The sequence below is a fragment of the Hypanus sabinus genome, chromosome 4 (genome assembly GCF_030144855.1).
Source record: "Hypanus sabinus isolate sHypSab1 chromosome 4, sHypSab1.hap1, whole genome shotgun sequence".
Taxonomy (NCBI): domain Eukaryota; kingdom Metazoa; phylum Chordata; class Chondrichthyes; order Myliobatiformes; family Dasyatidae; genus Hypanus; species Hypanus sabinus.
In genome coordinates this window covers 39,762,219-39,786,223 of record NC_082709.1, presented here as the reverse complement: position 1 = coordinate 39,786,223, position 24,005 = coordinate 39,762,219, and the positions used below count along the sequence as shown (strand labels likewise).

The window sequence follows — 24,005 nt, the reverse complement described above, 5'->3', positions numbered from 1 at the left end:
GTACAGCATCCTCAGTAAGGAAAAAACATGCTTCTCAGGTTCCTTTTATATCTTTCCTCTCTCAGTTTAAACCTATGGCTTCTTGTTTTAGGTGGGGAAAAGATTGTGGCTTTTGAATTTATCTATTCCCCTCACAATTTTACAAACCTCTGTAAGGTTATCCCTTAGCCTCTTATATTTGAGGTAAGGAAAAAAATCTTCTTCAGTCAGCCTCTCCTTATAACTCATACCCTCCAGTCCTGGTAACATCTTTCTAAATTGTTTTTTTTTGCACCCTTTCCAGTTTAATGGCATCTTCCAAAAGCAGGGCTACCAAAACTGTATGCTGTATTTAAAATGGCACCATTTTATGATGACGCTTTATATCTTTATTTAGGAATGGGCTAGGAGAGTGCTGCTTTTGGCAACAATGCTGCCAATAGGACTTATCCCAACTGTGGTTCCATATAATTGGAAATAAAACATATATTCAGTCTTTCTGGTGGAATATACTATGAATATTCTATTAATTCCATTGATATTAAAATGTGCAGTGCTGGAATTAAGTACCATGAAAAGTGGTACTTCCACTGGAGACTTGGTATCAGGCAAATGAATGGGGATAAACGTACCTGAGAGTTTACATCCTAAAGGAAAAGTCCACAGGGACAGAGAACACATCGAATGTAATCTTCCAAAACTCTTTAGATTCTGGAGTGGGATGAAATGATTGGAAGACTGCCAAGGTGATACCCTTATTTAAAAGGGATGGGAGTTACTGTACAAGGTAGGCAGCTTCAAGCTGATTGGCCCAACATATATTTTTGGAATCAGTTATAATTTTTGAAAAGTCATAATCAGATCAAGTAGAGTCAACCTGGTTCATGAAGGGGAGGTCACACCTGAGGAAATATCGACCAAAGTGGATAGTTGGGTATCAGTAATGTTTTGAATTTTAATCAAGTGCCACACTACAGGTTAGTTCACAAGACAAGGACTCTTGGTGCTGGAGGACTAACTCTTAGTGTTAGCTGGATTAGCTAACTAACATGAAGCTGTCAGGAGAGATAAGGGGGTAATTTTCAGATTGGTAGCTTGTAACATGGAATGCTGCTGGAAAGAGAGCTGGGACTGCAGTATTTGCACTAGGTTCTAGTCACTTCGAGACAGGAGCTAAATCGAGTCATCAAATTCGCTGTGACATAAAAATTTATGGTAAGATTTGATATTGATAGGTTGAATGAACTGAAAAAGCTGGCAAATGGAGTATAAAGTAAAAATAGATGTAGCTCACTTTGGAAGGAAGAATAGATTATTATTTAAATGGAGAAAGTCTTCTGAAAGCTGCATAATCAAGGGATTGGGGAGTTGTTATACATGAAATACAGAAAGCTAGCATATAGGTGCAGCAGATAATTGTGAAGCCTAATGGAATGCTCATATTTTATTCAGAGTTTAAAACTTTTGTAGTAAGGCAAATATCACTACACTGATGTGTCAAGTCTAGAGTAATGTGTACAGTTCTAGTCTTTTTATTTAAGGAACGACATATTTTCACTCTTTGCAATTCAGGGAAATTCACTCAGATAATCCCAGATTTGAAGGGGTTGTCTTTATAATTGAAATATACAAAGTTCTTGTTTGGGGGGCTTGAGAGGGTAAAAGGGAGAATGCTTCCCTTCAGGGGAGAGCCCAGAACGAGAGGAAGGTCATAGAATAAGGGGTGTGCTTTTCAGACTGAGAAAAGGATGAACTTTTTCTCTTAAGGGGATGTGGGTTTTTCCTTGCCCCTAATTGCTATGAAGCCTAAATAATCAAATGTGTACAAATCTGAGGTACATTTTAAACCACTAAGATAATCAAAGTTTGTGGGGTTAGAGTAGAGAAGAAGAGGAAACTTAGATCAGTCATGATCTTATTGAGTGGCAGAGAAGGCTCAAGGGACTCCTGCTGCTGTTTGTTAATAGTCTTATGGTCTTAAAACAGAAAATGCTCAGTGGGTCAGGCAGCATCCCTGGGGACAGGAGCATGTTTCAGGATGATGGTATTTTACAATTAAAGATATATTCTGGATAATCATATATAAAAAATATACATACAGGAAGGTATGTGCATATGCATATATTCTCAATGTGAATTTAAGAAATTATACAATAATTTATGCTGAAATTTCAAAATCATATAGCTGCAGTAACACAATGGCAAGAGTAGACCATTCAGTCAATGTGTGACCACGTGAAATTTAAAGGGATATGTTGGATGGTGTTGGCAAAGATTATGATGGCTTTATACAAGAGCAAGAATCCATAAAATTAGTTTAAAACGTAACAGGGAAGAGTATGAAATTGAAGCTCAATCTGTATCTTTCAATTTCTGTCATTAATATTACTCTCACTCTTTTAGTAGCTACGATGTCACAAGCAAAGAACAGAACAGCCTAACATATGGGAGTGTACTGCCAATGGCCAATACACCAGCCATTGCAGCGGGTGTCAGCTGAAGGCAAAAGCAATCTTGAGCACACAGCTCAGTGTAATCTTCTTCATCCTGGTACAACTGGGAGTGCATCCAGGCACAGGAATTTATCTTAGTAGCTCTTCCTGCAGCAGTGTGGGAGATTTTGGGCATTATTATTTTTATGCATGAACTTTGTGGCTTTGCCAACTGTTTGAGCATCACCACTTTAGCAGGATCTCCACTTGGAACCACATGAAGAAAGCAAAATCATCAGTGTCTCCTCAACTGGAGATTTTCAGCATTCATCAGAATCAAATCCACCCACTGGGTGCTGGTTCTCTGAAGTCATCTCCAATCAACTAAAGGGCCTTGCAACTCCAACTAGCATCCATTCCCTTAAATTTGTTCTGTGTGTCTGCCAAATTAGTCCAATTATTGGTACACACTGACTGGAAATTATGGGTACACACTTACTGTATTGGATACTTAATTGATACCAATATCTTCCTTTTAGTTTTATGAGAGGTTGACTTTGTTTCTTTTTTAAATTTTCTCAGAACACAGTGATAGAAACAGCGTTCACATGAAGGAAGAGGTTTTTCGGTTACAAGGCATGCTCAATCAGCTGGATCATAAGCGAAAGGTGAAGTACCACTGGCTCAATAAAAACAGTACCTTGCCTTTTTCTACATGGTCCCAAATCCCCATTCATCTCTCCTTACAAACACAGAAATCATATTCAAAATATCTATAAAAGTCAACACTAAGTAATCTGGAAGAATCAGTACACCAAGAAAAAGTGTCCAAGTTTTACTATAATCCTCAGAAAAATTTGCTGCCTCAGTCTGAATTGGTTTTAATTCCAATTTCCTTTCCATCAGGCTGTAGATTTTGAGTTTAAATCAACAGATGAGCTACAAACAAACAAGGAATTTAATCTAAGTGCATTAGTTTGTTGTTGCATCATTTCCTACCCTTCAGGAGAGGCTGAGAATGTGTGATGGGCAGCCTACATATTCTGCCATGAGCAACCATTCGTCCTTGAGGTAATTATTAAACCAGGCAGGGGATTCTGCTCAGAACACACATTCATTAGTACGGGCAACCTGATCTCCTGAACAGCCATGAAAACTTAAGTGAGGGTGTGGAAAATGTTTGAATTGTAGCATTTTACTGAATATTATAGAAGCTGTGATTGATAGCAGTGTAGCTGAAGAAGGCAGCAAAATAAGGCCTTCAGTTTCGAATGTCTGACTTCTTCAACAACGCTTTTTAATTTAAGGCAAAAAGTTCAATGAACTTAAACTGAGCAACAATGTAGTTGGGAAGTTCACTGGGAGCACTGATGAAGAGCACATTTTCTTTATAAATACATCAAGCCTATTTATGGAAAACGTTTACAGTTTAGGGTTTCATAACTGAAATAGTTCTGAGAATTTTAACTAAAACAGAAAGTAGGCTAGTGCAAGCGTTCCAAGATGTTTTTCCAAGATAGATTTTATGATCCTACTCATGGCCAAAATTCCCTTTTCTCGGTTTCTTCATCTCTACTACTTCTATCGCCAAGATGCAGTTTTCCTTTCCAGAACATCACAGATGTCCTCCTTCATCAATGAACAGGATTTCCCTTCCTCCATTATTGATGCTAACCTCACCCGCATTTCCTCCATTTCCCAATCATCCAGCTCACCCCATCTTCCCACCACCTTAACAGTGATAAAATTCCTCTTGTCCTTACCACCCCATGAGCCTCGGTATCCAACGCTTCACCCTCCACAATTCTCACCATCTCCAAAGTGACCCTACCATCAAACATATTATTATCTCCCCACCTCACTCCACCTTCCACAGAGATTGCTCCCTCTGCGATCCCCTTGTCCATTCATCCCTCCCCACTGATCTCCCTCCAGGCACTTAACCCTGCAAGCAGCCAAAGTGTTACATCTGCCCTCCTCCCTCTCCCAAACAATCCTTCCAGGTGAAGCAACACATCACATGTGAATCTGCTGGTGCCACCTATTGTGTCCAGTGCTCCAAATGCAGCCTTCTCTGCTTTGGTGAGACCATAGTAAACTGGTGGGGGGGGTGCTTCGTTGAGCACCTCCACTCCACCTACCAAAAGCAGAACTTCCTGGTGACGAAACATTTTAATTCCAATTCCCATTCCTGTTCCAACATATCCATCCTTGGCCTTCTCTTCTGCTAAAATGAGGTGACGTTCAAGGTAGAGAAGCAACACCTTATATTCAATCTGAATAGCCTCCAACCTGATGACGTGAATATCAGTTTTTCCTCTGATAAAATAAAATTCCCTCCCTCTTCCCTCTTCTGCTAATCCCCCACTCTGGCCTCTTATTTCTTCTCACCTGCTTATCACCTCCCCCAGCTCACCTCCTTCCCTTTCTCCTATGGTCCACTTTCCCGTCATATCAGATTCCTTCCTCTCCAGCCCTTTATCTTTGCTACCCACCTGACTTGGCCTATCACCTTCTAACTATTCTCCTTCCTCTTCCCCACCCATCTTTTCATTCTGGATTCTTCCTCCTTCTTTTCCAGTCCAGTCCAGTTCTTTTTCAGTTTCAGCCTGAAACGTCGACTATTTGTTCATTTCCATAGATGCTGCCTGGCTTGCTGAGTTCCTCCAGCATTTTGTGTGTGTGTTGCTTTGGATTTCCAGCACCTGCAGACTTTCTCATGTTCATGACTATATCTTTGTGTGGTGCAGGAGGTACTCCATAAGATTACAGAGTTGTTAAACCAAATGGATTTCCTAATGAACAGACAACTGTTTGAAGAGCTAACAGATTGGAAACGACGTCAGCAAATTGCCTGCATAGGAGGTCCACACAATACATGCCTTGATCAGCTGCAGAACTGGTAAAGTACCAGAGTTATTTGAAATGTTTTGTGCTTTGCTTGGTTATTGTGATGAATGCTGTAAATTCTTTTGAATTAGGTTTACATTGTTTGCAGAGAGCTTATTTCAGGTCAGAAGACAGCTAAAAAAGCTGGAGGAGCTGCTGCAGAAAGTGACCTACGATGGAGATCCGATGCCTCTGCAAAGACCTCATTTGGAGGAAAGAGTGAACATTTTGATTTATAGCTTCATCAAAAGGTACAAAAAATTACTAAAACAAAAATGCAACTTTTTTTTAGTGTTGCTCAGAAATTTCAGTTCAGGATCCGCTGTCCACGTTCTTTTTTTCCGATAGATATAGCTGCAGGAAAATTACTGGACTGTGTCTCTGCCTAGGCTGGAGCTTTTCCAATCACAAATCAGGCAGGAAATCTTAGTTTCCTGAATTGGTGAGATGGGCCTCTGAATCAAAGCCTCCGCTCAGCTTCCAAATGGGCCTATTCTTTGATTCATCCAGGAATGGAGAGGGATAATAATAACTTTACATGCTTGAATGATCTTGGCCTCACTCTTGGATGTCACAGAACTTCCTCCACAAGGGAGAAAAGGCATTGGTGTTAGTTCTCCATAAATCTGTAGATTTGAATTTGAATAATCCCAAGATGCTCTTTCAGAGAGGAACAAGGCATTCTCAGTATTTTGACCAACCATCAACATTTCTAAAATAGTTGATAGGATCATGTTTCTTTTGAGGGGATTAACATTTGAAAGGTTGTTAAGTTCAGGTTTATTGGTACCATGGGCATGCATACGCAGGTTGTAAATGCCATGAAAGTTAGCTTTTGGCAGCAGCAGGCACAGTACATTACAAGACAAGGACAAACATAATTTCACATAAACATCTATTATATGCACACGTCAGCAAAGTAAACAACAAAGTCAACATAACAACACTAGTGCAAGATTAAGAGTAGAGAAGAAAAGATGGTGTTGAGGTTTCTCATGTCAGTTCGCAGATATGATGGTGGTGGGGAAGATGCTGTTGTTGAATGTAGATCTTCAGGCTCTTGTAACTCCTACCTGATAGCAATATAGAGAAGACGGCACAGCCTACATGATTCAGGTCCTTGGTGATGGATGCCGCTTTTCTGAGATGATGCCTCTTTTAGATGTTCCTGATAATGGGGAGAGCTGTACCTGTGTGGGAGCTAGCTGGGTCCTCCACTCTTCGTAGCCTTTTGCATTCTTGTGTGTGGTAATTTCCACATGACCATGATGCAACCTGTCAGAATGCTTTCCACTGTACATTTGTAAAACTTAGTCATATTCTTCGATGCCATACAAAATCTCCTTATTCTTCCAAGAAAGTAGAGGTTCTGATGCACCTTCGTCATTGCATCCATGTGTGGGGTGCAGGATAGATCCTCTGAGATGCTGACACCTAACAAGCTGGAGTTGTTCAACCTTTCCACTAGACACCCTCCAGCGGGGACAGGACAGGTATGTGTTCACCTGAATTCCCTCCTGAAATCCACAGTCACTTCGTTGTTACATCACCATTCAACCAGCTGACTTAATCTGCCTCATCATTGTCCATGATTCTGCCACAACTGTGGTGTCATTGGCAAATTTGTGGATGGGATTTCAGTGCTTTCTACATTACAACAGAGACTGCATAATGAAATCACTTTATTGATGCATAGCACCTTGGAATGATCTGAACATCATGTGAAAGATGAAAATAATTTTCTGACCTTTTAGATTTCCTTTACTTTACCTCATTAAAATCACAACTGTGTATGTAATCTGTATGTACGTTGATGCAGTCATGAAGAAGGCACACTAGTGGTTCTACTTCATTAGGAATTTGAGGAGATTTGCTATGTCACTGAAGACTCTTGCAAATTGCTTTAGATGTATAATGGGGAGCATTCTGACCGGTTGCATCACGGCCTGGTTTGGAGGCTCCAAAGCACAGGATTGTAGGAGATTGCAGAATGTTGTAGACTCAGCCAGCTCCATCATAGGCACAACCCTCCCACCATCGAGGACATCTTCAAGAGGTGGTGCCTCAAGAAGATGGCATTCATCATTAAGGAGCCTCACCACCAGGGATATACACTCTTCTTGTTACTGCCATCAGGGCAGAGTTACAGGAGCCTGAAGACCAACACTGACTGATTCAGGAGCAGCTTTCTCCTCTCCTTCATCGGATTTCTGAAAGGTCCAACACCACATCATTCTTCTTTTTTTGCCCTACTTATTTATTTGTAATTTATAGTAATTTTATGTCTTTGCATTGTACTAATGCTACAAAGCAACACATTTCATGTCAGATAAGATCCTGATAATAAACCTGATTCTGATTCTGTGACTGTACATATTACAAATGCAGGCATAGTAATATTTCATTGGACAGCTTTTCCAGTTCCTCGGAACAGGACAAGCAACTGACTAAATTAACTTGTGTATCTTTTATACTTGTTCAGTGAATCCACACAGACGACGCATTCCATGATATCTCCTCTCAAGTTACAGACTTGTGACTGAGTAGATTGGACCAAAGCAGCATTAACAGTGCACATAGTCAACAATAGAAATTTCATAATTTCATAATAAAATGAAACTACAGATTACTTTGGTCACTTCATACTCAACTAACTGCATATAACCCAACTAAAAGTAATTCAAAATATCATGGGAAAAGTCAGAGATACAACCACATCACTGTGCTCAAAAGTGCAATGACTAATTAATTTGTCAGTATAAATGACTTTTATTTAAAACAAATGCTTTTCTCATTTCCTCTGAAGGTAGTGACTTCTACCTTTTTAACCAGATGGATTTGTACAAAATTCTTTATTCATAATACAAGCTATAAACGTAGGCACGCTATCGAGTCATGTAAAGCACCACAATTTCATCCATTTTCATCCTTGTCCAAAACAGAAATACATTCTCCGGGATAATGTTCAAGTGCAGGGCCGATTCTTCTGATCACTAAATCAACCACACTGGTAGCATCTTCATTGCTGTCAATCCATTAACTGTTAAATCATCCTGTGTAATAATGGGGCAGTGAAATAATTGATTTGATAATAATATTTCAAAGCCTAATATTTAATGTTAATAGATTAACAAGACACAGGTCTTAAGTTGATTTCAACCAGTGTTAATATTCTTGAGAGAGATGATTAAGCTTCCTTTTACTTTTTAGTTCTTTTGTGGTGGAGAGACAACCTTGTATGCCAACTCATCCACAGAGAGCAATGGTCTTAAAAACAGGAGTACAATTTACTGTCAAGATAAGGTGAGCTTCTTTATGACAAGTGAAATAATGCTGTGTTGAAGTTTCTCTTTAAGTAAGTGCACGTGATGATTGCCAGTATGATATCAACACAGTATTGGTCATCTTTTGTTCACTTCTAATGGCAGGCACTCATCAGGAGGCAAGTGCATTGGGTACCTGATACCATTGGACTGGGTTGACCTTGTTGACCAAAGATGAATTTCTGATATCTGCACTAGGGCCTGGATTTGGCCCACTACTAACTTCTAATGTGATCCCATCCAGAGTTTAGGGGCTCAGGGAGGGGCACTTAATTTGCACCCGCTAGTGGTTGACATGGCACTCTGTGTGAAAACCTAGACTTGCCAACCTATCGCTGGGGTATCTTAGGTTCTGTGTGTGTTTATCTTCAGAGTCCTGGCTGGAAGCAATTCATCCCAAAACATTTATGTTGTCTGGTAATCTATAATGATCTTTAACCTTGTGCCAGTCCTACTGACTCTGATTAAATCTTTTTATTTATTTGTTTGTTTGTTTTGCAATACAGTGTGGAGTAGGCCCGCCCATCCCTTCGAGCCTCACCACCCCAGCAAACTCTGACAACCCCAATTTAACCCTAATCTAACCACGGAACAAATTACAATGACCGATTAATCCACTTGGTACACCTTTGGACTGTGGGATGCCCGCCCATTCCACTGGGGAGATGTACAGATTCCTTACAGATGACATTGGAAATCTCCATGCCCTGAGCTGTAATAGCATCGCGCTAATCGCTACATGCTACTGTGGCACCCAAATCTGCGCCTTCCTCTATCACTGTACCCTTTGGAATACTGTGACACCTTTTAGCCCTTCTGATCAATTTGAGCTGGTATTACAGAGCAAGTTTGGGAAATGACTGAGTCCGTTTCTATGTATAAGCTATCTCTGATGTGTAAAGAGAAGTTTTCCAAAGATACCGATCGGGTTGCCTTTGTTTTGCATTATGTTATTTGGACCTGTATTGGTAAGATTGACACACTATTTTATGTTGCAAAAGGAGCAAAAAAAGTCAGAGATATAAAACATAGACTGGGGCGGCCTTGTTGACATGCTTCAGCAGCTTAGGATGAAAGTACTTCAAATTTATGCAAACCGTTGCAGAAGATGATGTGATATCTATATGAAATTGAAACACTTGGCAAAGTTGCCTTCTGATTCGAGTTCTACTGCAAAGACTTGAATACAGAAATGTAGACTGACATTCCAATATAATACCAAGCAAATCATATGCTTCTTAAATTGTCCATTGGAATTGAGGACGACTTTCTTTCACTGTAGTTCTATGGGTCTGATCTGCCTCATGAGACCAATGAGGCAGATCAAAAACATCCTTGAAATCTTTTCCTCTGTCCACCTCTTTGCATGATAGAGCTCAGAAAAAGGTATTAGTTTTTGCAGTCTGGACTCAGTTTTACAAGCAACACATACAAAACACTGTAGGAACTCAGCATATCAACACTATCAATCGCTCCATAAATACTACCCTGACCTGTTGAGTTCCTCCAACATTTTGTGTGTTGCTGAATACATCCAGCATCTGCAGAATCTCTGCTGTCTCCGTTTTGCAAGAATGTTGGTCTAACAGCTGAGTGTAACTACTGAGTCTGTCTACATAAATTAAAGTGCATATCCATTTACAATATTTTGAAAAAAGAGTGGAAGAGTATTCCTGAAAAAACATAGTACAGAGTAAGAATATACTAACTAATATTATCCTTTAATCAAAAGAAAAATAATATCTAGACATTATCACATTGCTGTCTGTGGGAACTAGTTGTCCATAACTGATACTTCCTACTAAATCATTGGATATAAAGTACATGGGACATGGCACTAAATAAATGTAGGGTTTCCTTTTTCTCTTTTTAGGTTTTTGGTGAAACTACCTGAATTAAACTACCAGCTAAAAGTCAAAGCTACAATTGACAAGTAAGACAAGTTTACAATCAAATAAATCACATTTTAATTATCTCCTTGAAATTATTCTCATTCACTTCCTTTCTTTTTCAGAGAGAGTTCAACAGCAAGAGGGTATGCAAAATAAAATAAAAAATCCATCTTATCTTATTAAATAAATTAAGATTGACAGAATGTATTGAAATGATGCACTCTCTTTACAGATATCGCAAATTTAATATATTAGGCACGAATACCAAAGTAATGAATATGGAAGAATCAGTCAATGGAAGTCTCTCAGTGGAATTCAGACACTTGGTAAGATATCTTTGTTTATTCTTTTCATAAGGAATAGCTGATGCTGATATTAGAATGAAACTATTTGAAAATATTAATTGAATTTCTTTATTATCTACTAATAAAAAACAAAATTTATTATAGTAAGTTCTAGTTTCATTCTTGTTTTGTTCTCGAACATGGGTGATGACAACATGTTGGGTAACTCAGCAGGGGTTCCATAAAACCATAAGGTATAGGAGCATAATTTATTTATTTATATATTTATTGACATACTGCACGGAACAGGCTACACCGTCCACCAATTCCCCCTAGTTAATCCTAGATCAATCTCGGGACAATTTACAATGGTCAAATTAACCTTCCAACCAGTATGTCTGGACTGTGGGAGGAAATCTGAGCACCTGGAGGAAACCCACATGATCTTGGGGAGAAAGTACAAACTCCTTACGGACAGCGACAGGAGTTGAACCTGGGTTGCCTTTAAAGCACTGTGCTAATCACTGTGCTACTGTGCCATGCCATTAGGCCACTCAGCCCATCAAATATTCTCCTCCTTTCAATTTTTCCTATTCCTAACTGAGATTCAGTGAAGCTATTGAAAGGATTGAAAAACATTGAGCTAAGTTACAGTGTTCAACGAAGACTAATTGGCCTCCCAGCTTTTGCATCTCAAATTCTTTCTTTAATGAATGACAATTACTTGAAATACTTGAATTAATGTGATTTATTTGGTAGCAATTAAACCTCCCTGACCATCATTTGGACTTCATACAAAATCATAAAAGGCAGATGCATTCGGTGGATTATAAAGAGTTCTGAATAACTGGTCAAAAATTTTAAAAATATTGAAATTTATTTTTGAAATAGTCACATATATAGGAGGGACCAATGGAACAATTGTGAGAGGATTAAAGATGGAATGAAGAGAACTTTCTTTCACTAAGGGGTTTCTATGGGGGTTTGCAACTCCTGGACAGAAAGGATGATAGAGGCATGCACCATAACCTATATGTCTGTGGATCAAGAACTGGATAGTTGGATTAGCCTGCATAACATTTTGTATGCCAGTGTGGATATAATAGGCCAAATTATGTTCCTGGAATGGAACAGTAAATGTTGAAAACACTCAGCAGATCAGGCACTATTAGGAAGAGAGAAACAGGGTTCAAATTTCTGATTGATCTTTCATCTGTATAGGAAAAGTATCAAAACAACTATTTTTTATATACGGACAATGGTTAGCTGGTGGAAAGAAGTTTGTTTGTGAAAAGGAGGAAACCAAGAGCGTCCATGTGCTACATGCATGACTTCCCTCAGGCTGTGAGACTAATGAATACTTTGCCACCACCGAGGTCCCATCACCAGGACAACAAGCTGTTTACTGTTTACCTGTGCTGTGCACGACATGCATTTTGACTTATATTTTATTAACTTATTTATTGTAATATTTAGTTTTGCGAGTTCAAGGTGATATATGCATTGTAGGTGCACCTTGGTCTGGAGGAACATCGTTTTGTTTGGTTGTAGATCTGTACAGTCAGATGACAATAAACTTCAACTTGAGTTATCATGGTGGGCATCTGAATAAGTGAGATGCTTCACTTTTGCAGACTGATAAGTGGATGTTCTGTAAAGCAACCACCTATTAGAGCGCAAATGAATTGTAGAATTATCTGGAAAGATCCCTGAATGGTGACAAACAAAAAGGTAAAATTGCAAGTGCTTCATCTGTGGCAGCTGCATGGAAAGTGCCCTCAGAAAGGCACTGTTACACACCAGCAGCAAAACACCACAGACTGAGTCAGGGTTTAATATTAAACCACTGTATTTATTAGTATCTACTCAAAATATAGAAAATTAAACAAACTACTCTTCTAAACAGAAGTTAACAGTGTAATGCATTGTAGTTCCCAAACCATTAGGCTTAGGGACAGTTCTTAAAGTCTTAAGATGGCAAGCTAGGAAGTTACAGTAATCCATGGTATAGGTGAGAGCAGAAGCTTGCAGCTCCACATTAAAATGCAAGGAGGAGGCGATCACGAAGAATTCCACAGGTTCCACGCTGGGAAAACGAAGTGATAGTCACAAAAGATCTGAGCTGACTAGTAGTGTTCCAAAATCCACGTAGAGATATCACACGGTGACAGTCATGGAATATTCCTTAGCACAAGCGGTCACCACATAAAACACCTGAATCCATGTAAGGGTTAAGGGTTAGCGAAAGTGGGAGTCACAAAGTACTCCAAACATCCACGTATGGATCACAAGAAGTGACAGTCACATATCCAATATGCACCACGCGCCGCTCACTCACATAATCCTTTGGGCATGGGAAAATATCAAACCTCTCTCTCCCTCTCTCTCTCTCTCTACTGAATGTCCCAGCAGTCTGTCTGCATTTTGTTATACTGACGTCATACCCCCGCCTTGTCCAGGTCTTTAAAATGACGCCCACCGTCAACGAAACCTGTGGTCACGTAACAGGCACTGACCGGTGGAACTGGAGAAATGCAAAGCAGGAAGTGATGTGGGGAATGCTGAAGGTGACATTTTAATATGAAATTAGAGAGAATTAAACTTCAAATGTGGAAACTAATGGTGAGCAAAGAGAATACTGGAAACTCTATTCATGTGTGAAAAGATAGGAGTGCAGAAACAAAGGGACGCATCTAAGAGCCTTTTCAACTATGGTGGACATTGAAGAAAAAGACATTACTGAAAGCACAGATGTGAAAGACAGAGCCTGGGTTGATGTTTACCTTCTGACCTACATTCTTCTCTTAACAAGTATTGCTAAGGAATAATCTTCCCCATGATTCTGTATCGCATGGAGCATATGGGGCAGGATTGGGCAGAAAAGAGAAACTTGCTTCAAATACCAGGAACTCAGTATCGCAGAAAGCCCAGACAAACATTAAAAAAAAACCAGGAGTGAAATGGTATATGAGAGAAATAAGTCAAAGAAAAACCAAGAATGTTTTATAAATACTGTCTATTAACGTAGAGAATAAATAGGAAAGGAAAGAGTGGTTCCTTTCAGTCATTTCTTTGGAGGCAAAAGACATGGTTGCGATCATCAATGATTACTTTGATTCTGGCTTCTTAAGAACATTGCAATCAAATAGGAATAATAAAGAGGTGAAATAAGAAATATTGGGTAAAATAAACAATGGTAGAGGAAATATTAGTTAAACATTTGTCAAACTAGTGTCATCAAATTTCGATGAAATATTTCTAAGGAAGCAGTGGAGTAAATCACAGTGTTATGTTCTTGTCCTTACTTTTTGGCATGATATGAGAGAGTTGGAAAAAATGTCAACTAAATTGGCAGTGAAATTTCATACTGTGAATTAGGAGCTGGGACTTTCTGGCCATTCAAGATGACGCTGACATTTAATAGAAGACCGGTAAGATGGCAGCATGCTCGATCACAGTAGCCTCTTGGGGGCCAACCAAACATGTTTTTACCATTTTTAAACTGCTCTTTTACTGGCGCGAGACAAGGCTGGTCTTTAGGAACTTCAGGTCTACCCCATCAGCGAGCTGCTCATTGACAGAGGAGCTGGTGCAGAGGTGGGTCTGCCTGCTACAAGAAGGCATTGGAGCTGGTGCACAAAGGTGGCATGCAGTGTAATGATGGGTGATTGCCTTGGATGTTTCTCTTGTGATCATAAGACCCTGTAAGATGCTGCAGGCCCATTTCCTTTGTTTGTTGGTGTGACAGATGGTGGGGGAGCTGCATGATCTCAGCTGTAGCGAGGACTAGACCACAGGCCGTGTGTGGTGAACTATGTGCCTGTCGGGACACGCCCCTGCTGACTGCTCCTGTGGCTCCTCCCACAGGCCCCTGTATAAAGGAGACCTGCGGCCTGAAGATCGGCCTCAGTCTCCAGGACCTTGTATGATAGACACTCACTCCTGGTTCCTTCTTCCAGTCAATAAAAGCCGATATCTCGCCTACGTCTCAGTGTGAGTTATTGATGGTGCATCAATTTTATTGACTGGAAGTTTTAAAACATGGAACCCGTTTTGCGTCCGGACCGGTTGGATTTGGACCCTCAAGACCCTGACGCAGATCTCGCTTTTGAACACTGGCTTGCATGCTTCCAATCGTACTTGGCGGAGCTTCGTGCGACTGAACCCGCCGTTATGCACAGAATCCTACTCTCGAGGGTCTCCTCCAAAGTTTACTCCTTTATCCGGGACCTGCCGACCTACGAAGGGGCACTGGACGCCCTCAAACGACAGTACCTGCGGCCGGTGAACACCGTCTACGCAAGACATCGCTTAGCTACCCGGCAACAGCGGCCTGGCGAATCGTGCGCTGAGTTTCTCCGAGCACTACAGACACTCGTCCGAGCTTGTGACTGCAAGACGCTCACGGCAGAACAGCATGCGGAGCTGCTGGTGCGAGACGCCTTTGTGACGGGACTGAGGTCAGTGTACATGCGCCAGCGGCTGCTGGAGAACTCGGATCTTACCTTAAGCTCGGCGATAGAGAAGGCCAATGCTCTAGAAGCTGCGCGGCATAACGCCGACGCTGTCCAGTCGCGCGATTCCCCGCCGGTTTCGTGGACGCCTCAGACCCCGCCACCGCCGGCTCCCGGGAGCGAATTCGCCAACGCCGCCGCCAGTCGCCATTCCGCGAGCTCCCCGACCCAGACCACGGCTGTGGCCCGTAAGAAACTCGTGCTTTGTTATTTCTGTGGCCAAAAGAAACATCCTCGACAACGCTGTCCAGCGCGAGAAGCGACCTGCTCCAGCTGCGGAAAGCGGGGCCACTTCACCAAGGTCTGTAAGTCTCAACCTCGAGCGGAGTGCAGCGCTGCGGGTGAAACGTGGGGGCCGCCATCTTGCATGCCGGGATGTGGGCGGCCATCTTTGTCGACGTCAGCACGCCCCGCCCCCGATCCTCGGATGCTGACCGGGTACCCCGGATGTGAGCGGCCATCTTTGTCGGCGTCAGCATGCCCCGCCCCCGACCCTCCGATGCTGACCGGGTACCCCGACGGCGATCCAACTCTGGCCACTGTGACTCTCGACCAAAGCGCCCCACACCAGCTTGCAAGATCCATGATGGACATCCAGGTGGAGGGGCATTGGACTGGATGCCTGTTTGACACGGGCAGCACTGGGAGTTTTATTCACCCGGACACAGTGCAACGCTGCGGACTTGCAACGCGGCCGGTCAGTCGGAGGTTCCATTTGGCCTCTGGGTCGCAGTCCGCAGACATCCGGGCGGGTTGTGTAGCGACTTTGGTGGTGCAAGGCACAGTATATCGGGACTTTGAACTGCTGGTCATGCCTAATCTGTGTGCACCTGTGCTATTGGGGCTGGACTTCCAGAGCCATCTCGAAAGTGTGACTATGGTATACGACGGGCCCCTCCCACCACTCACTGTCAAGAATCCTCAGTTTTGTGGGACTTCTTCACATACCCCGCTACTGACCACACACACACACGGACACACACATCCCATCCAGAACCAGGCCAACAGCTGCGCTACCGACACTTGCAGCCTCTCCACTCTCAAGATCCTTCCCCCACCGCTGTTCGCCAACCTGACCCCCGACTGTAAACCTGTGGCAACCAAAAGCAGGAGGTACAGCGCGGGGGACCGGGCCTTCATTCAGTCGGAGGTGCAGCGGCTGCTCAGGGAGGGGATCATTGAGCCGAGCACAAGCCCTTGGAGGGCCCAGGTGGTTGTTGTTCAGACTGGGCAGAAAAATAGGATGGTGGTGGACTATAGTCAAACCATCAATAGGTTTACGCAGCTTGACGCATACCCCCTACCCCGCATCGCGGATATGGTCAACCAGATTGCTCAGTATAAGGTGTACTCGACAATAGATCTGAAATCCGCTTATCACCAGCTCCCCATCTGCCCAGAGGACCGCCCCTACACCGCCTTCGAGGCGGGCGGCCGGCTCTATCACTTCCTGCGCGTCCCTTTCGGCGTCACGAATGGTGTCTCTGTCTTCCAGAGGGAAATGGACCGGATGGTGGACCAGTACCAACTGCAGGCCACATTTCCCTATCTGGATAACATCACCATCTGTGGTCATGACAGGCCAGATCACGACGCCAACCTCCAACGGTTTCTCCAAGTGGCCGCAGCTCTGAACCTTACTTATAACAGGGACAAGTGTGTTTTTGGTACCACCCGCCTTGCTATACTTGGGTATGTCGTGGAAAACGGGGTTATTGGGCCTGATCCCGAACGTATGCGCCCCCTGTTAGAGCTCCCTCTTCCCACCACTCTCAAGGCCCTCAGACGGTGCCTGGGGTTTTTTTCCTATTACGCCCAATGGGTCCCCCATTACGCAGACAAGGCTCGCCCCCTGGTCAAGTCTACCTCGTTTCCCCTCTCTGCTGAGGCCTGCGCGGCCTTCAACTGCATTAAAGCAGACATTGCCAAAGCTACGATGCATGCAGTGGACGAGACCGCTCCCTTCCAAGTGGAGTGTGATGCCTCCGATTTCGCTCTGGCTGCTACCCTTAATCAGGAAGGCAGACCAGTAGCATTCTTTTCTCGCACCCTCCAAGGCTCTGAAATTCGGCACTCCGCGGTGGAGAAAGAAGCCCAGGCCATAGTGGAGGCTGTTAGGCACTGGAGGCACTATCTTGCTGGCAAAAGATTCACTGTGCTGACCGACCAGCGCTCGGTTGCGTTCCTGTTCAGCAACCAACAGCAGGGCAAGATCAAAAATGATAAGATTTTGCGGTGGAGGATAGAACTCTCCACCTACACCTATGATATCCTGTACCGGCCTGGCAGACTCAATGAGCCCCCTGATGCCCTATCCCGGGGAACATGTGCTAGCACACAGCTCGACCAGCTGTACGCCCTTCATGCACAACTTTGCCATCCGGGGGTCACCCGATTTTACCATTTTGTGAAAGCTCGGAACCTGCCGTACTCCCTGGAGGACATCAGGACGATGACCAGGGACTGCCAAATTTGTGCCGAGTGCAAACCGCACTTCTACTGTCCTGACACGGCACAACTTGTCAAGGCCACCCGCCCTTTTGAACGCCTGAGTGTTGACTTTAAGGGCCCCCTTCCCTCCACTGACCGCAATGTCTATTTTCTCAGTGTTATTGACGAGTTCTCACGGTTCCCCTTTGCCATCCCCTGCCCCGACACCACTGCCACGTCCGTCATAAAAGCCCTGCGCCAGCTCTTCACTCTGTTCGGGTATCCCTGCTATATCCACAGTGATAGAGGGTCCTCCTTTATGAGTGAGGAGCTGCGCCAGTACTTGCTAGCTAGGGGCATTGCTACCAGTCGGACCACGAGTTATAATCCCCGGGGTAATGGCCAGGTAGAGCGGGAGAATGCCACAGTGTGGAAGGCCACACTTTTAGCCCTTAAGTCCAAAGGGTTGCCGGTCTCTCGATGGCAGGAGGTCCTCCCTGAGGCACTGCACTCTATCCGCTCTCTGTTATGTACGTCCACCAATGCCACCCCTCACGAACGCCTATTCTCTTTTCCCAGGAAGTCTGTCACTGGGACCACCCTACCAGTTTGGCTGACGTCCCCGGGGCCAGTGCTGCTCCGGAAACATGTGAGGAGCAATAAATACTCCCCGCTGGTGGAGAGGGTTCACCTTCTCCATGCGAACCCCCAGTATGCTTACGTGGTCTTACCTGATGGGCGGGAGGACACGGTCTCCATCCGCGACCTGGCACCCGCAGGTGCAGCAGACCACTACCCTGAAGGCTCTCCGGTAACTGTGAACCCTGCACCAGAGGTGACACCGTACTCACCAGGCCCTACACAGACTCCTCACGACACTTGTATACCGGGCGTTTCGTACGCATTTATACCAGGCGCCTCGCACATGCATGAGGGATCACCGGCGCCTAGTGGGCAAGAACACGCGCAACCCCCGTCCCCTGTGCAATCGCCAATGTTGCCGGCACCTATGCGGTCACAGCCGGTGCTACGTAGATCGCAGCGACAGATTCGACCGCCTGATCGGCTTGACTTGTAAGAACCTTCGCTACATGAGGACTTTTTCAAACGAAGGGGGGGTGAATGTGGTGAACTATGTGCCTGTCGGGACACGCCCCTGCTGACTGCTCCTGTGGCTCCTCCCACAGGCCCCTGTATAAAGGAGACCTGCGGCCTGAAGATCGGCCTCAGTCTCCAGGACCTTGTATGATAGACACTCACTCCTGGTTCCTTCTTCCAGTCAATAAAAGCCGATATCTCGCCTACGTCTCAGTGTGAGTTATTGATGGTGCATCACCGTGGGCTTGCCTGTTGCTGCAGTCCAGCAGAGGAGACACTGGAGGCAATGCAGCGCGACGTCCATACTCAGTTGGGGACTGGCCTCTCCCATTGGTGCTGCCCTCCAGTGTTCAATTGGTGGAATGACAAGCTAGATTGCATGTGTGCATTCGTCTGCGGACTGCTGGGAACTGCACCATCAATTTGCAGGAATGTCAAAAAGGGACCTGGGCTATATTTTTTTTTGTGTGGCTCTGTGTTTGGTTGCCGTCTTGAACGTGTTGTGTGCGTTGTGCTGGGTATGTTTTGTACCTTGTGCCGGTGGAATGTTGTTTTGTTCGACTATATTCACATATGGTTGAATGATAATTAATCTTGAACTTGAACTTGAATAAGATCACCACAGATTGGTTTATAACCTTAAATCTGCATTTACCTGCCCCGATAATCTTTCACAACAGTGCCTATTAACAACCTTTGAATGAAAAATATTCAAAAACCCATTAACAAGGACTCCAAAGATTACTGACCCACTGAGAGAAAAGGTCTTGCCTTATATCTGTCTTAAGTGGGCAGCACCTTATTTTTAAATAGTAAACTAGCTCTGGATTCTCCCTTTTAAGGGACTTCTAAAATAAGGAATGAGGTATATGATTGCACGTTATGAAGTAATTATTGTCTGTTGCTAATGCATGATTGTTCTGGTACAGTTAGGCTACTTGTATAATTGCTTGCACTGGTGGTGTTGCAGATCAAGATATTGATATGATCCCAAATGGTTTAAGCTTCAGGATGGAGAGGCTGATCTCACTGATTGTGCCAGTTATCATATCGTGTTTAATATTTATGGCCAATTGTTGTTTGCTATGTGTGACAAAGGGTACATGGAAAGTCTCTGGTAAACAGCGTGGTGAGTTTATTATGGTTTCTCACAGCTTCTGTTAAAGGAAAAAATTACTTTGATTGCACATTTATTTAATCCAAAATGGTGCAATGTGTAGGAAAGGGTATTTCTGGTCACCTTCTTTGTTGATCCGTCTGTTAATAGCAAAGATCAAGATAAATTTAGGACACCACAGATACTTCTCTTTCTCTTCTTCTGTTCCTTTTCACAAAGCAGCTGGTGAGATTTTTTATCAGAACAGAACGGTTTATCAACACTTCTGAAGTGAGAGGGAAAGAGGAAGGGAATGATTTAGTGGAGAAAAATTGCTGGAGGTATGTGTGTGTCCACATTTGAGTAAGTTCATGCATCAAGCTCTGGTCTCCAGTTGCTTTGACCTTAGGCCCAAGACATTACATTGCCAGGTGCAACTGGTGTGCAGCATGCAGCAGCCAGCCCAGGTTAAAAAAAATTAAGCGGGCAGCTTCCACTCCTCAAAGTCAGAAACCAATTTATTTTCAACTGTGGCCCACCTAAGAAAATAACAAGAAGAAATATATTATTGTTTGTAGAAAGGGACAGTCAGAATAACTGTAGGGTAGATAACATTTCTGTGGGAAAATTATTGGCAGTAGCTCTAAGGCACTGTATAAAGTGTTTAGAAAGATGGAAATAAGTAAAAGCCATTCAGAATGAATTTATGAAAGAAAGGTCATACTTCAATCACTTCTTAGAATTTTTGAGGAAGTAACAAGAAATATCTTTGTGGTTAACCCTTGATGTAATCTGCATAAACTGGAACAAGGATTTTGACAATGTTGCACACACAAGGCTGATCAGAAAATTAAAAACCCATGGGCCCCAAATGGATTTGGCAAGCTGGGTCCAAAATTGGCACAGCAACAGGAAGCGGGAAGTTGGCAGGTACTTCAGTGATGGCTGCTTCCTGCTTGGTTCAGCAACGTTCTGCTAGAGTCTTTGTTTTTTTTGTGATGTATATCAGTGGCTTCAGCCTAAATCTAAGAGGCAGATTGAGAAGTTTGCAGGTGATTTTAAAAAACTGTGGTTAATTCCTTGAAAGAAGTGTGTACTCTGTGTGCAGATGTCACAGAATAGTCAGGTAGATGCAAACAGAGCAAATGTTATTTAATCCAGAGAATTATATATTTTCTTATATAAGGTAATGAACTTGTGATGAGGGTAAAAAGATTATCAAAGATATTACATGGAAGATATTGAGAAGTGTAGGGAGAAATGCCAAATAGCATATCCACAGATTCCTGAAGATAGCAGGACATGTAAAACATAAGATGGCTTGGAAAGGACAAAAATATCAATTTCTTTTACCAATCAAAAAATATCCATTTATGCTGGAACTGAATAAAACACTAGTGGGGCTACACTTTAATTGCATACAATTTTGGTCACTTCGTAATTTGTACATTTAAGTTTGAATTAATTTGTCTCCAAATTCAGAAAGGGTACAGAAGATATTTTCAAAACTTTTGCCAGAGTTTTAGTTGTAGTAAAAGATTGCTCAGGCTAATGCTCTTTTCTTTGGAAAAAAGGTGGACAATTGACAATTTATTTGAGATTATGAGAAGATTGGATAGGAAAACCCAATTGCCATATATTGGAAGTAATTCATCCATAAGAGGCTGAGAAATAGAAGCAAGGATAAGCCATTTAACACATTAGATATTTTCCACCATTCAAGTTCAAAGTACATTTATTATGAAAGTACAACCTTGAGATTTGTCTTCTTGCATACTGCCACAAAACAAAAAAACACAATAGAACCCATTTTTAAAAATCCCACACATTAAAAACTGTCAAACACCCAATGTGTAAAAAAAGAACAAACATTGTTTCTGATCTTTTATGTCAGTGTTGCTTTCTAAGATAAATTTAGAAAAAATAAACAAATTACTCATTCTGTGATAGTAGAATGTGGCTAATGCGAAGTGCTAAATTACACTATAGTCACAGAACTTAAAAAATAGTTGTCTCAACAAAGGCTGTTAGAATGAAATTTTATATAAATGCAAGCCTTCAGGAGAAGAGTGGAAAAAATACTAATTTAATATTCACATTATTTTGACAGCAACTTAAAGAACAGAAGTCATCAACAGGAACTAAAGGAAATGAGGTAACATTTTCTAAATTTTTGATATTAGGTAAGTTGCACCAGTCAGATAACTGGAACAGCATTTTTGTAAAGCACCAAATAGATACAAAGCCAAGAAAGTTAAATGTTTCAATGAATTTCTGTACAAAAACTGATTTTACTGTGGCAGATAGTATTATATAGATAGATTATATTATTGTCTAGTTACAAAGTTAACAATAATGTCAGATATAATTGAGTTTCAGATAAGACATTAATACTGGGGCCAAGACTATCTTCTCAATTACTCCAGATGTGAATGCTGCCAAGACTGAATAGCAGGGGAATTTTCTGGTATCCTGTATTTATTGTTCAATCAGTATCACAAAACAAATACTAAACTTATCACAAAGTTTAAGTTATGACTAACTTAAGTTTAAGTTTATCACAAAGTTTAAGTTATCACGAAGTTTAAGTTATGAATAAGTTTAAGGTCATAATTTACTATTTTTTTGGGGGGGAGGGATTAGCTATAAGTAAATTGGTTGCCACATTCCCAACTTCACGATAAAGCACTTCAAAGTAATTGCTTTGACATATTCAAAAGCCATTGAAGGTGACATAGAAGCCCTTTTTAATCTTGTTTCAAAGACTATGGCATTAAAAGATCTTTTACTACTCCAAGCTGCTGTGGTTCTTTGTTTAGACCGTAAGACAATATGATTTGGGAGCAGAGTTAGGCCATTTAGCCCATCGAGCCTGCTCTGCCATTTCACCTTGCCATTTTCTCTCTTGGCCCCAATCTCCAGCCTTCTCCCCATATCCCTTCATGCCATGTCTCATCAACAATCTATTAATCTCTGCCTTAAGTATACCCAATGACTTGGCCCCCACAGCTGCCTGTGGCAACAAGTTCCGCAGATTCATTGCTTTCTGGCTAAAAATATTCCTCCTCCTCTCCATTCTAATATGGCCCCCTCTATTCTGAGGCTGCGTCCTCTGGTCTTAGACTCACCTGCATAGGAAACATCCTCCCTGCATCCACTTTATCAAGGTTTTTCAACATTAGATTGCTTTCAGTGAGGTCACCCTTCATTCTTCTGAATTCCAGTTTGTCCAGGCCCAGAGCCATCAAACGCACATCATATGACAAGCCATTCAATTCTGGAATCATTTTTATGAACTTCCTTTGAACCCTCACCATTGTCAGTACATCCTTTCTTAGATAAAGGGCCCAAAGCTGCTCACAATACTCCAAGTGAGGCCTCACCAGTGCTTTATAAGGCCACAACATTACATCCTTGCTTTTATGTTCTCATTTCCTTGAATGGAATGCCAACATGGCATTTGGCTTCTTCACCACAGACTCAACTTACAAATTAACCTTTAATGAATCCTCCACAAGGATTTCCAACTCCCTTTGCACCTCAGATTTTGAATTTTCTCTGTATTTAGAAAATAGCTTACCCTTTTATTTCTTCTACCAAAGTGCATTACCATACATTTCCTGACACTGTATTCTATCTACCACTCCCCTGCCCATTTTCCTACTCTATCTAAGTCCTTCTGTAGCCTCTCTACTTCCTCAAACTACCTGCTCCTCCACCTATTTTCATATTGTCCATAAACCTGGCCACAAAGCCATCAATTCTGTCATCCAAGTCATAGATATATAACATTAAAAAGAAGCAGTCCCAACATAGATCCCTGTGGAACACTACTAGTCAATGGCAGTCAACTAGTAAAGATTCCTTTTACTCCCACTCTTTTCCTCCAACCAATCCACGCTAGAATCTTTCCTGTAATATCATGGGCTTGTTAATCAGCTGCATGTGTGGCACCTTGCCTGAGGCCTTCTGAAAATCCAAGTGCACAATTTAGATTTTATAAGGATTGCTGTTACATTTAATTAATACTTCATAATCTCATTTGTCTTCATAAATATTGGCTCATTT

General features: G+C 42.4%; 1 protein-coding gene across 2 annotated transcripts in view; it reads left to right on the top strand.

The window, feature by feature from the left end:
• stat4 (signal transducer and activator of transcription 4) overlaps positions 1-24,005 on the top strand; it is a 115,777-nt gene that overhangs the window by 54,238 nt on the left and 37,534 nt on the right. For both annotated transcript variants that reach the window (XM_059966896.1, XM_059966895.1), the window contains exons 7-14: positions 2,994-3,079; positions 5,162-5,313; positions 5,393-5,551; positions 8,511-8,603; positions 10,497-10,556; positions 10,638-10,658; positions 10,748-10,841; positions 22,048-22,092. In XM_059966896.1, the coding sequence (XP_059822879.1) occupies positions 2,994-3,079; positions 5,162-5,313; positions 5,393-5,551; positions 8,511-8,603; positions 10,497-10,556; positions 10,638-10,658; positions 10,748-10,841; positions 22,048-22,092 (710 nt within the window). The remainder of the gene's footprint in view (positions 1-2,993; positions 3,080-5,161; positions 5,314-5,392; positions 5,552-8,510; positions 8,604-10,496; positions 10,557-10,637; positions 10,659-10,747; positions 10,842-22,047; positions 22,093-24,005) is intronic.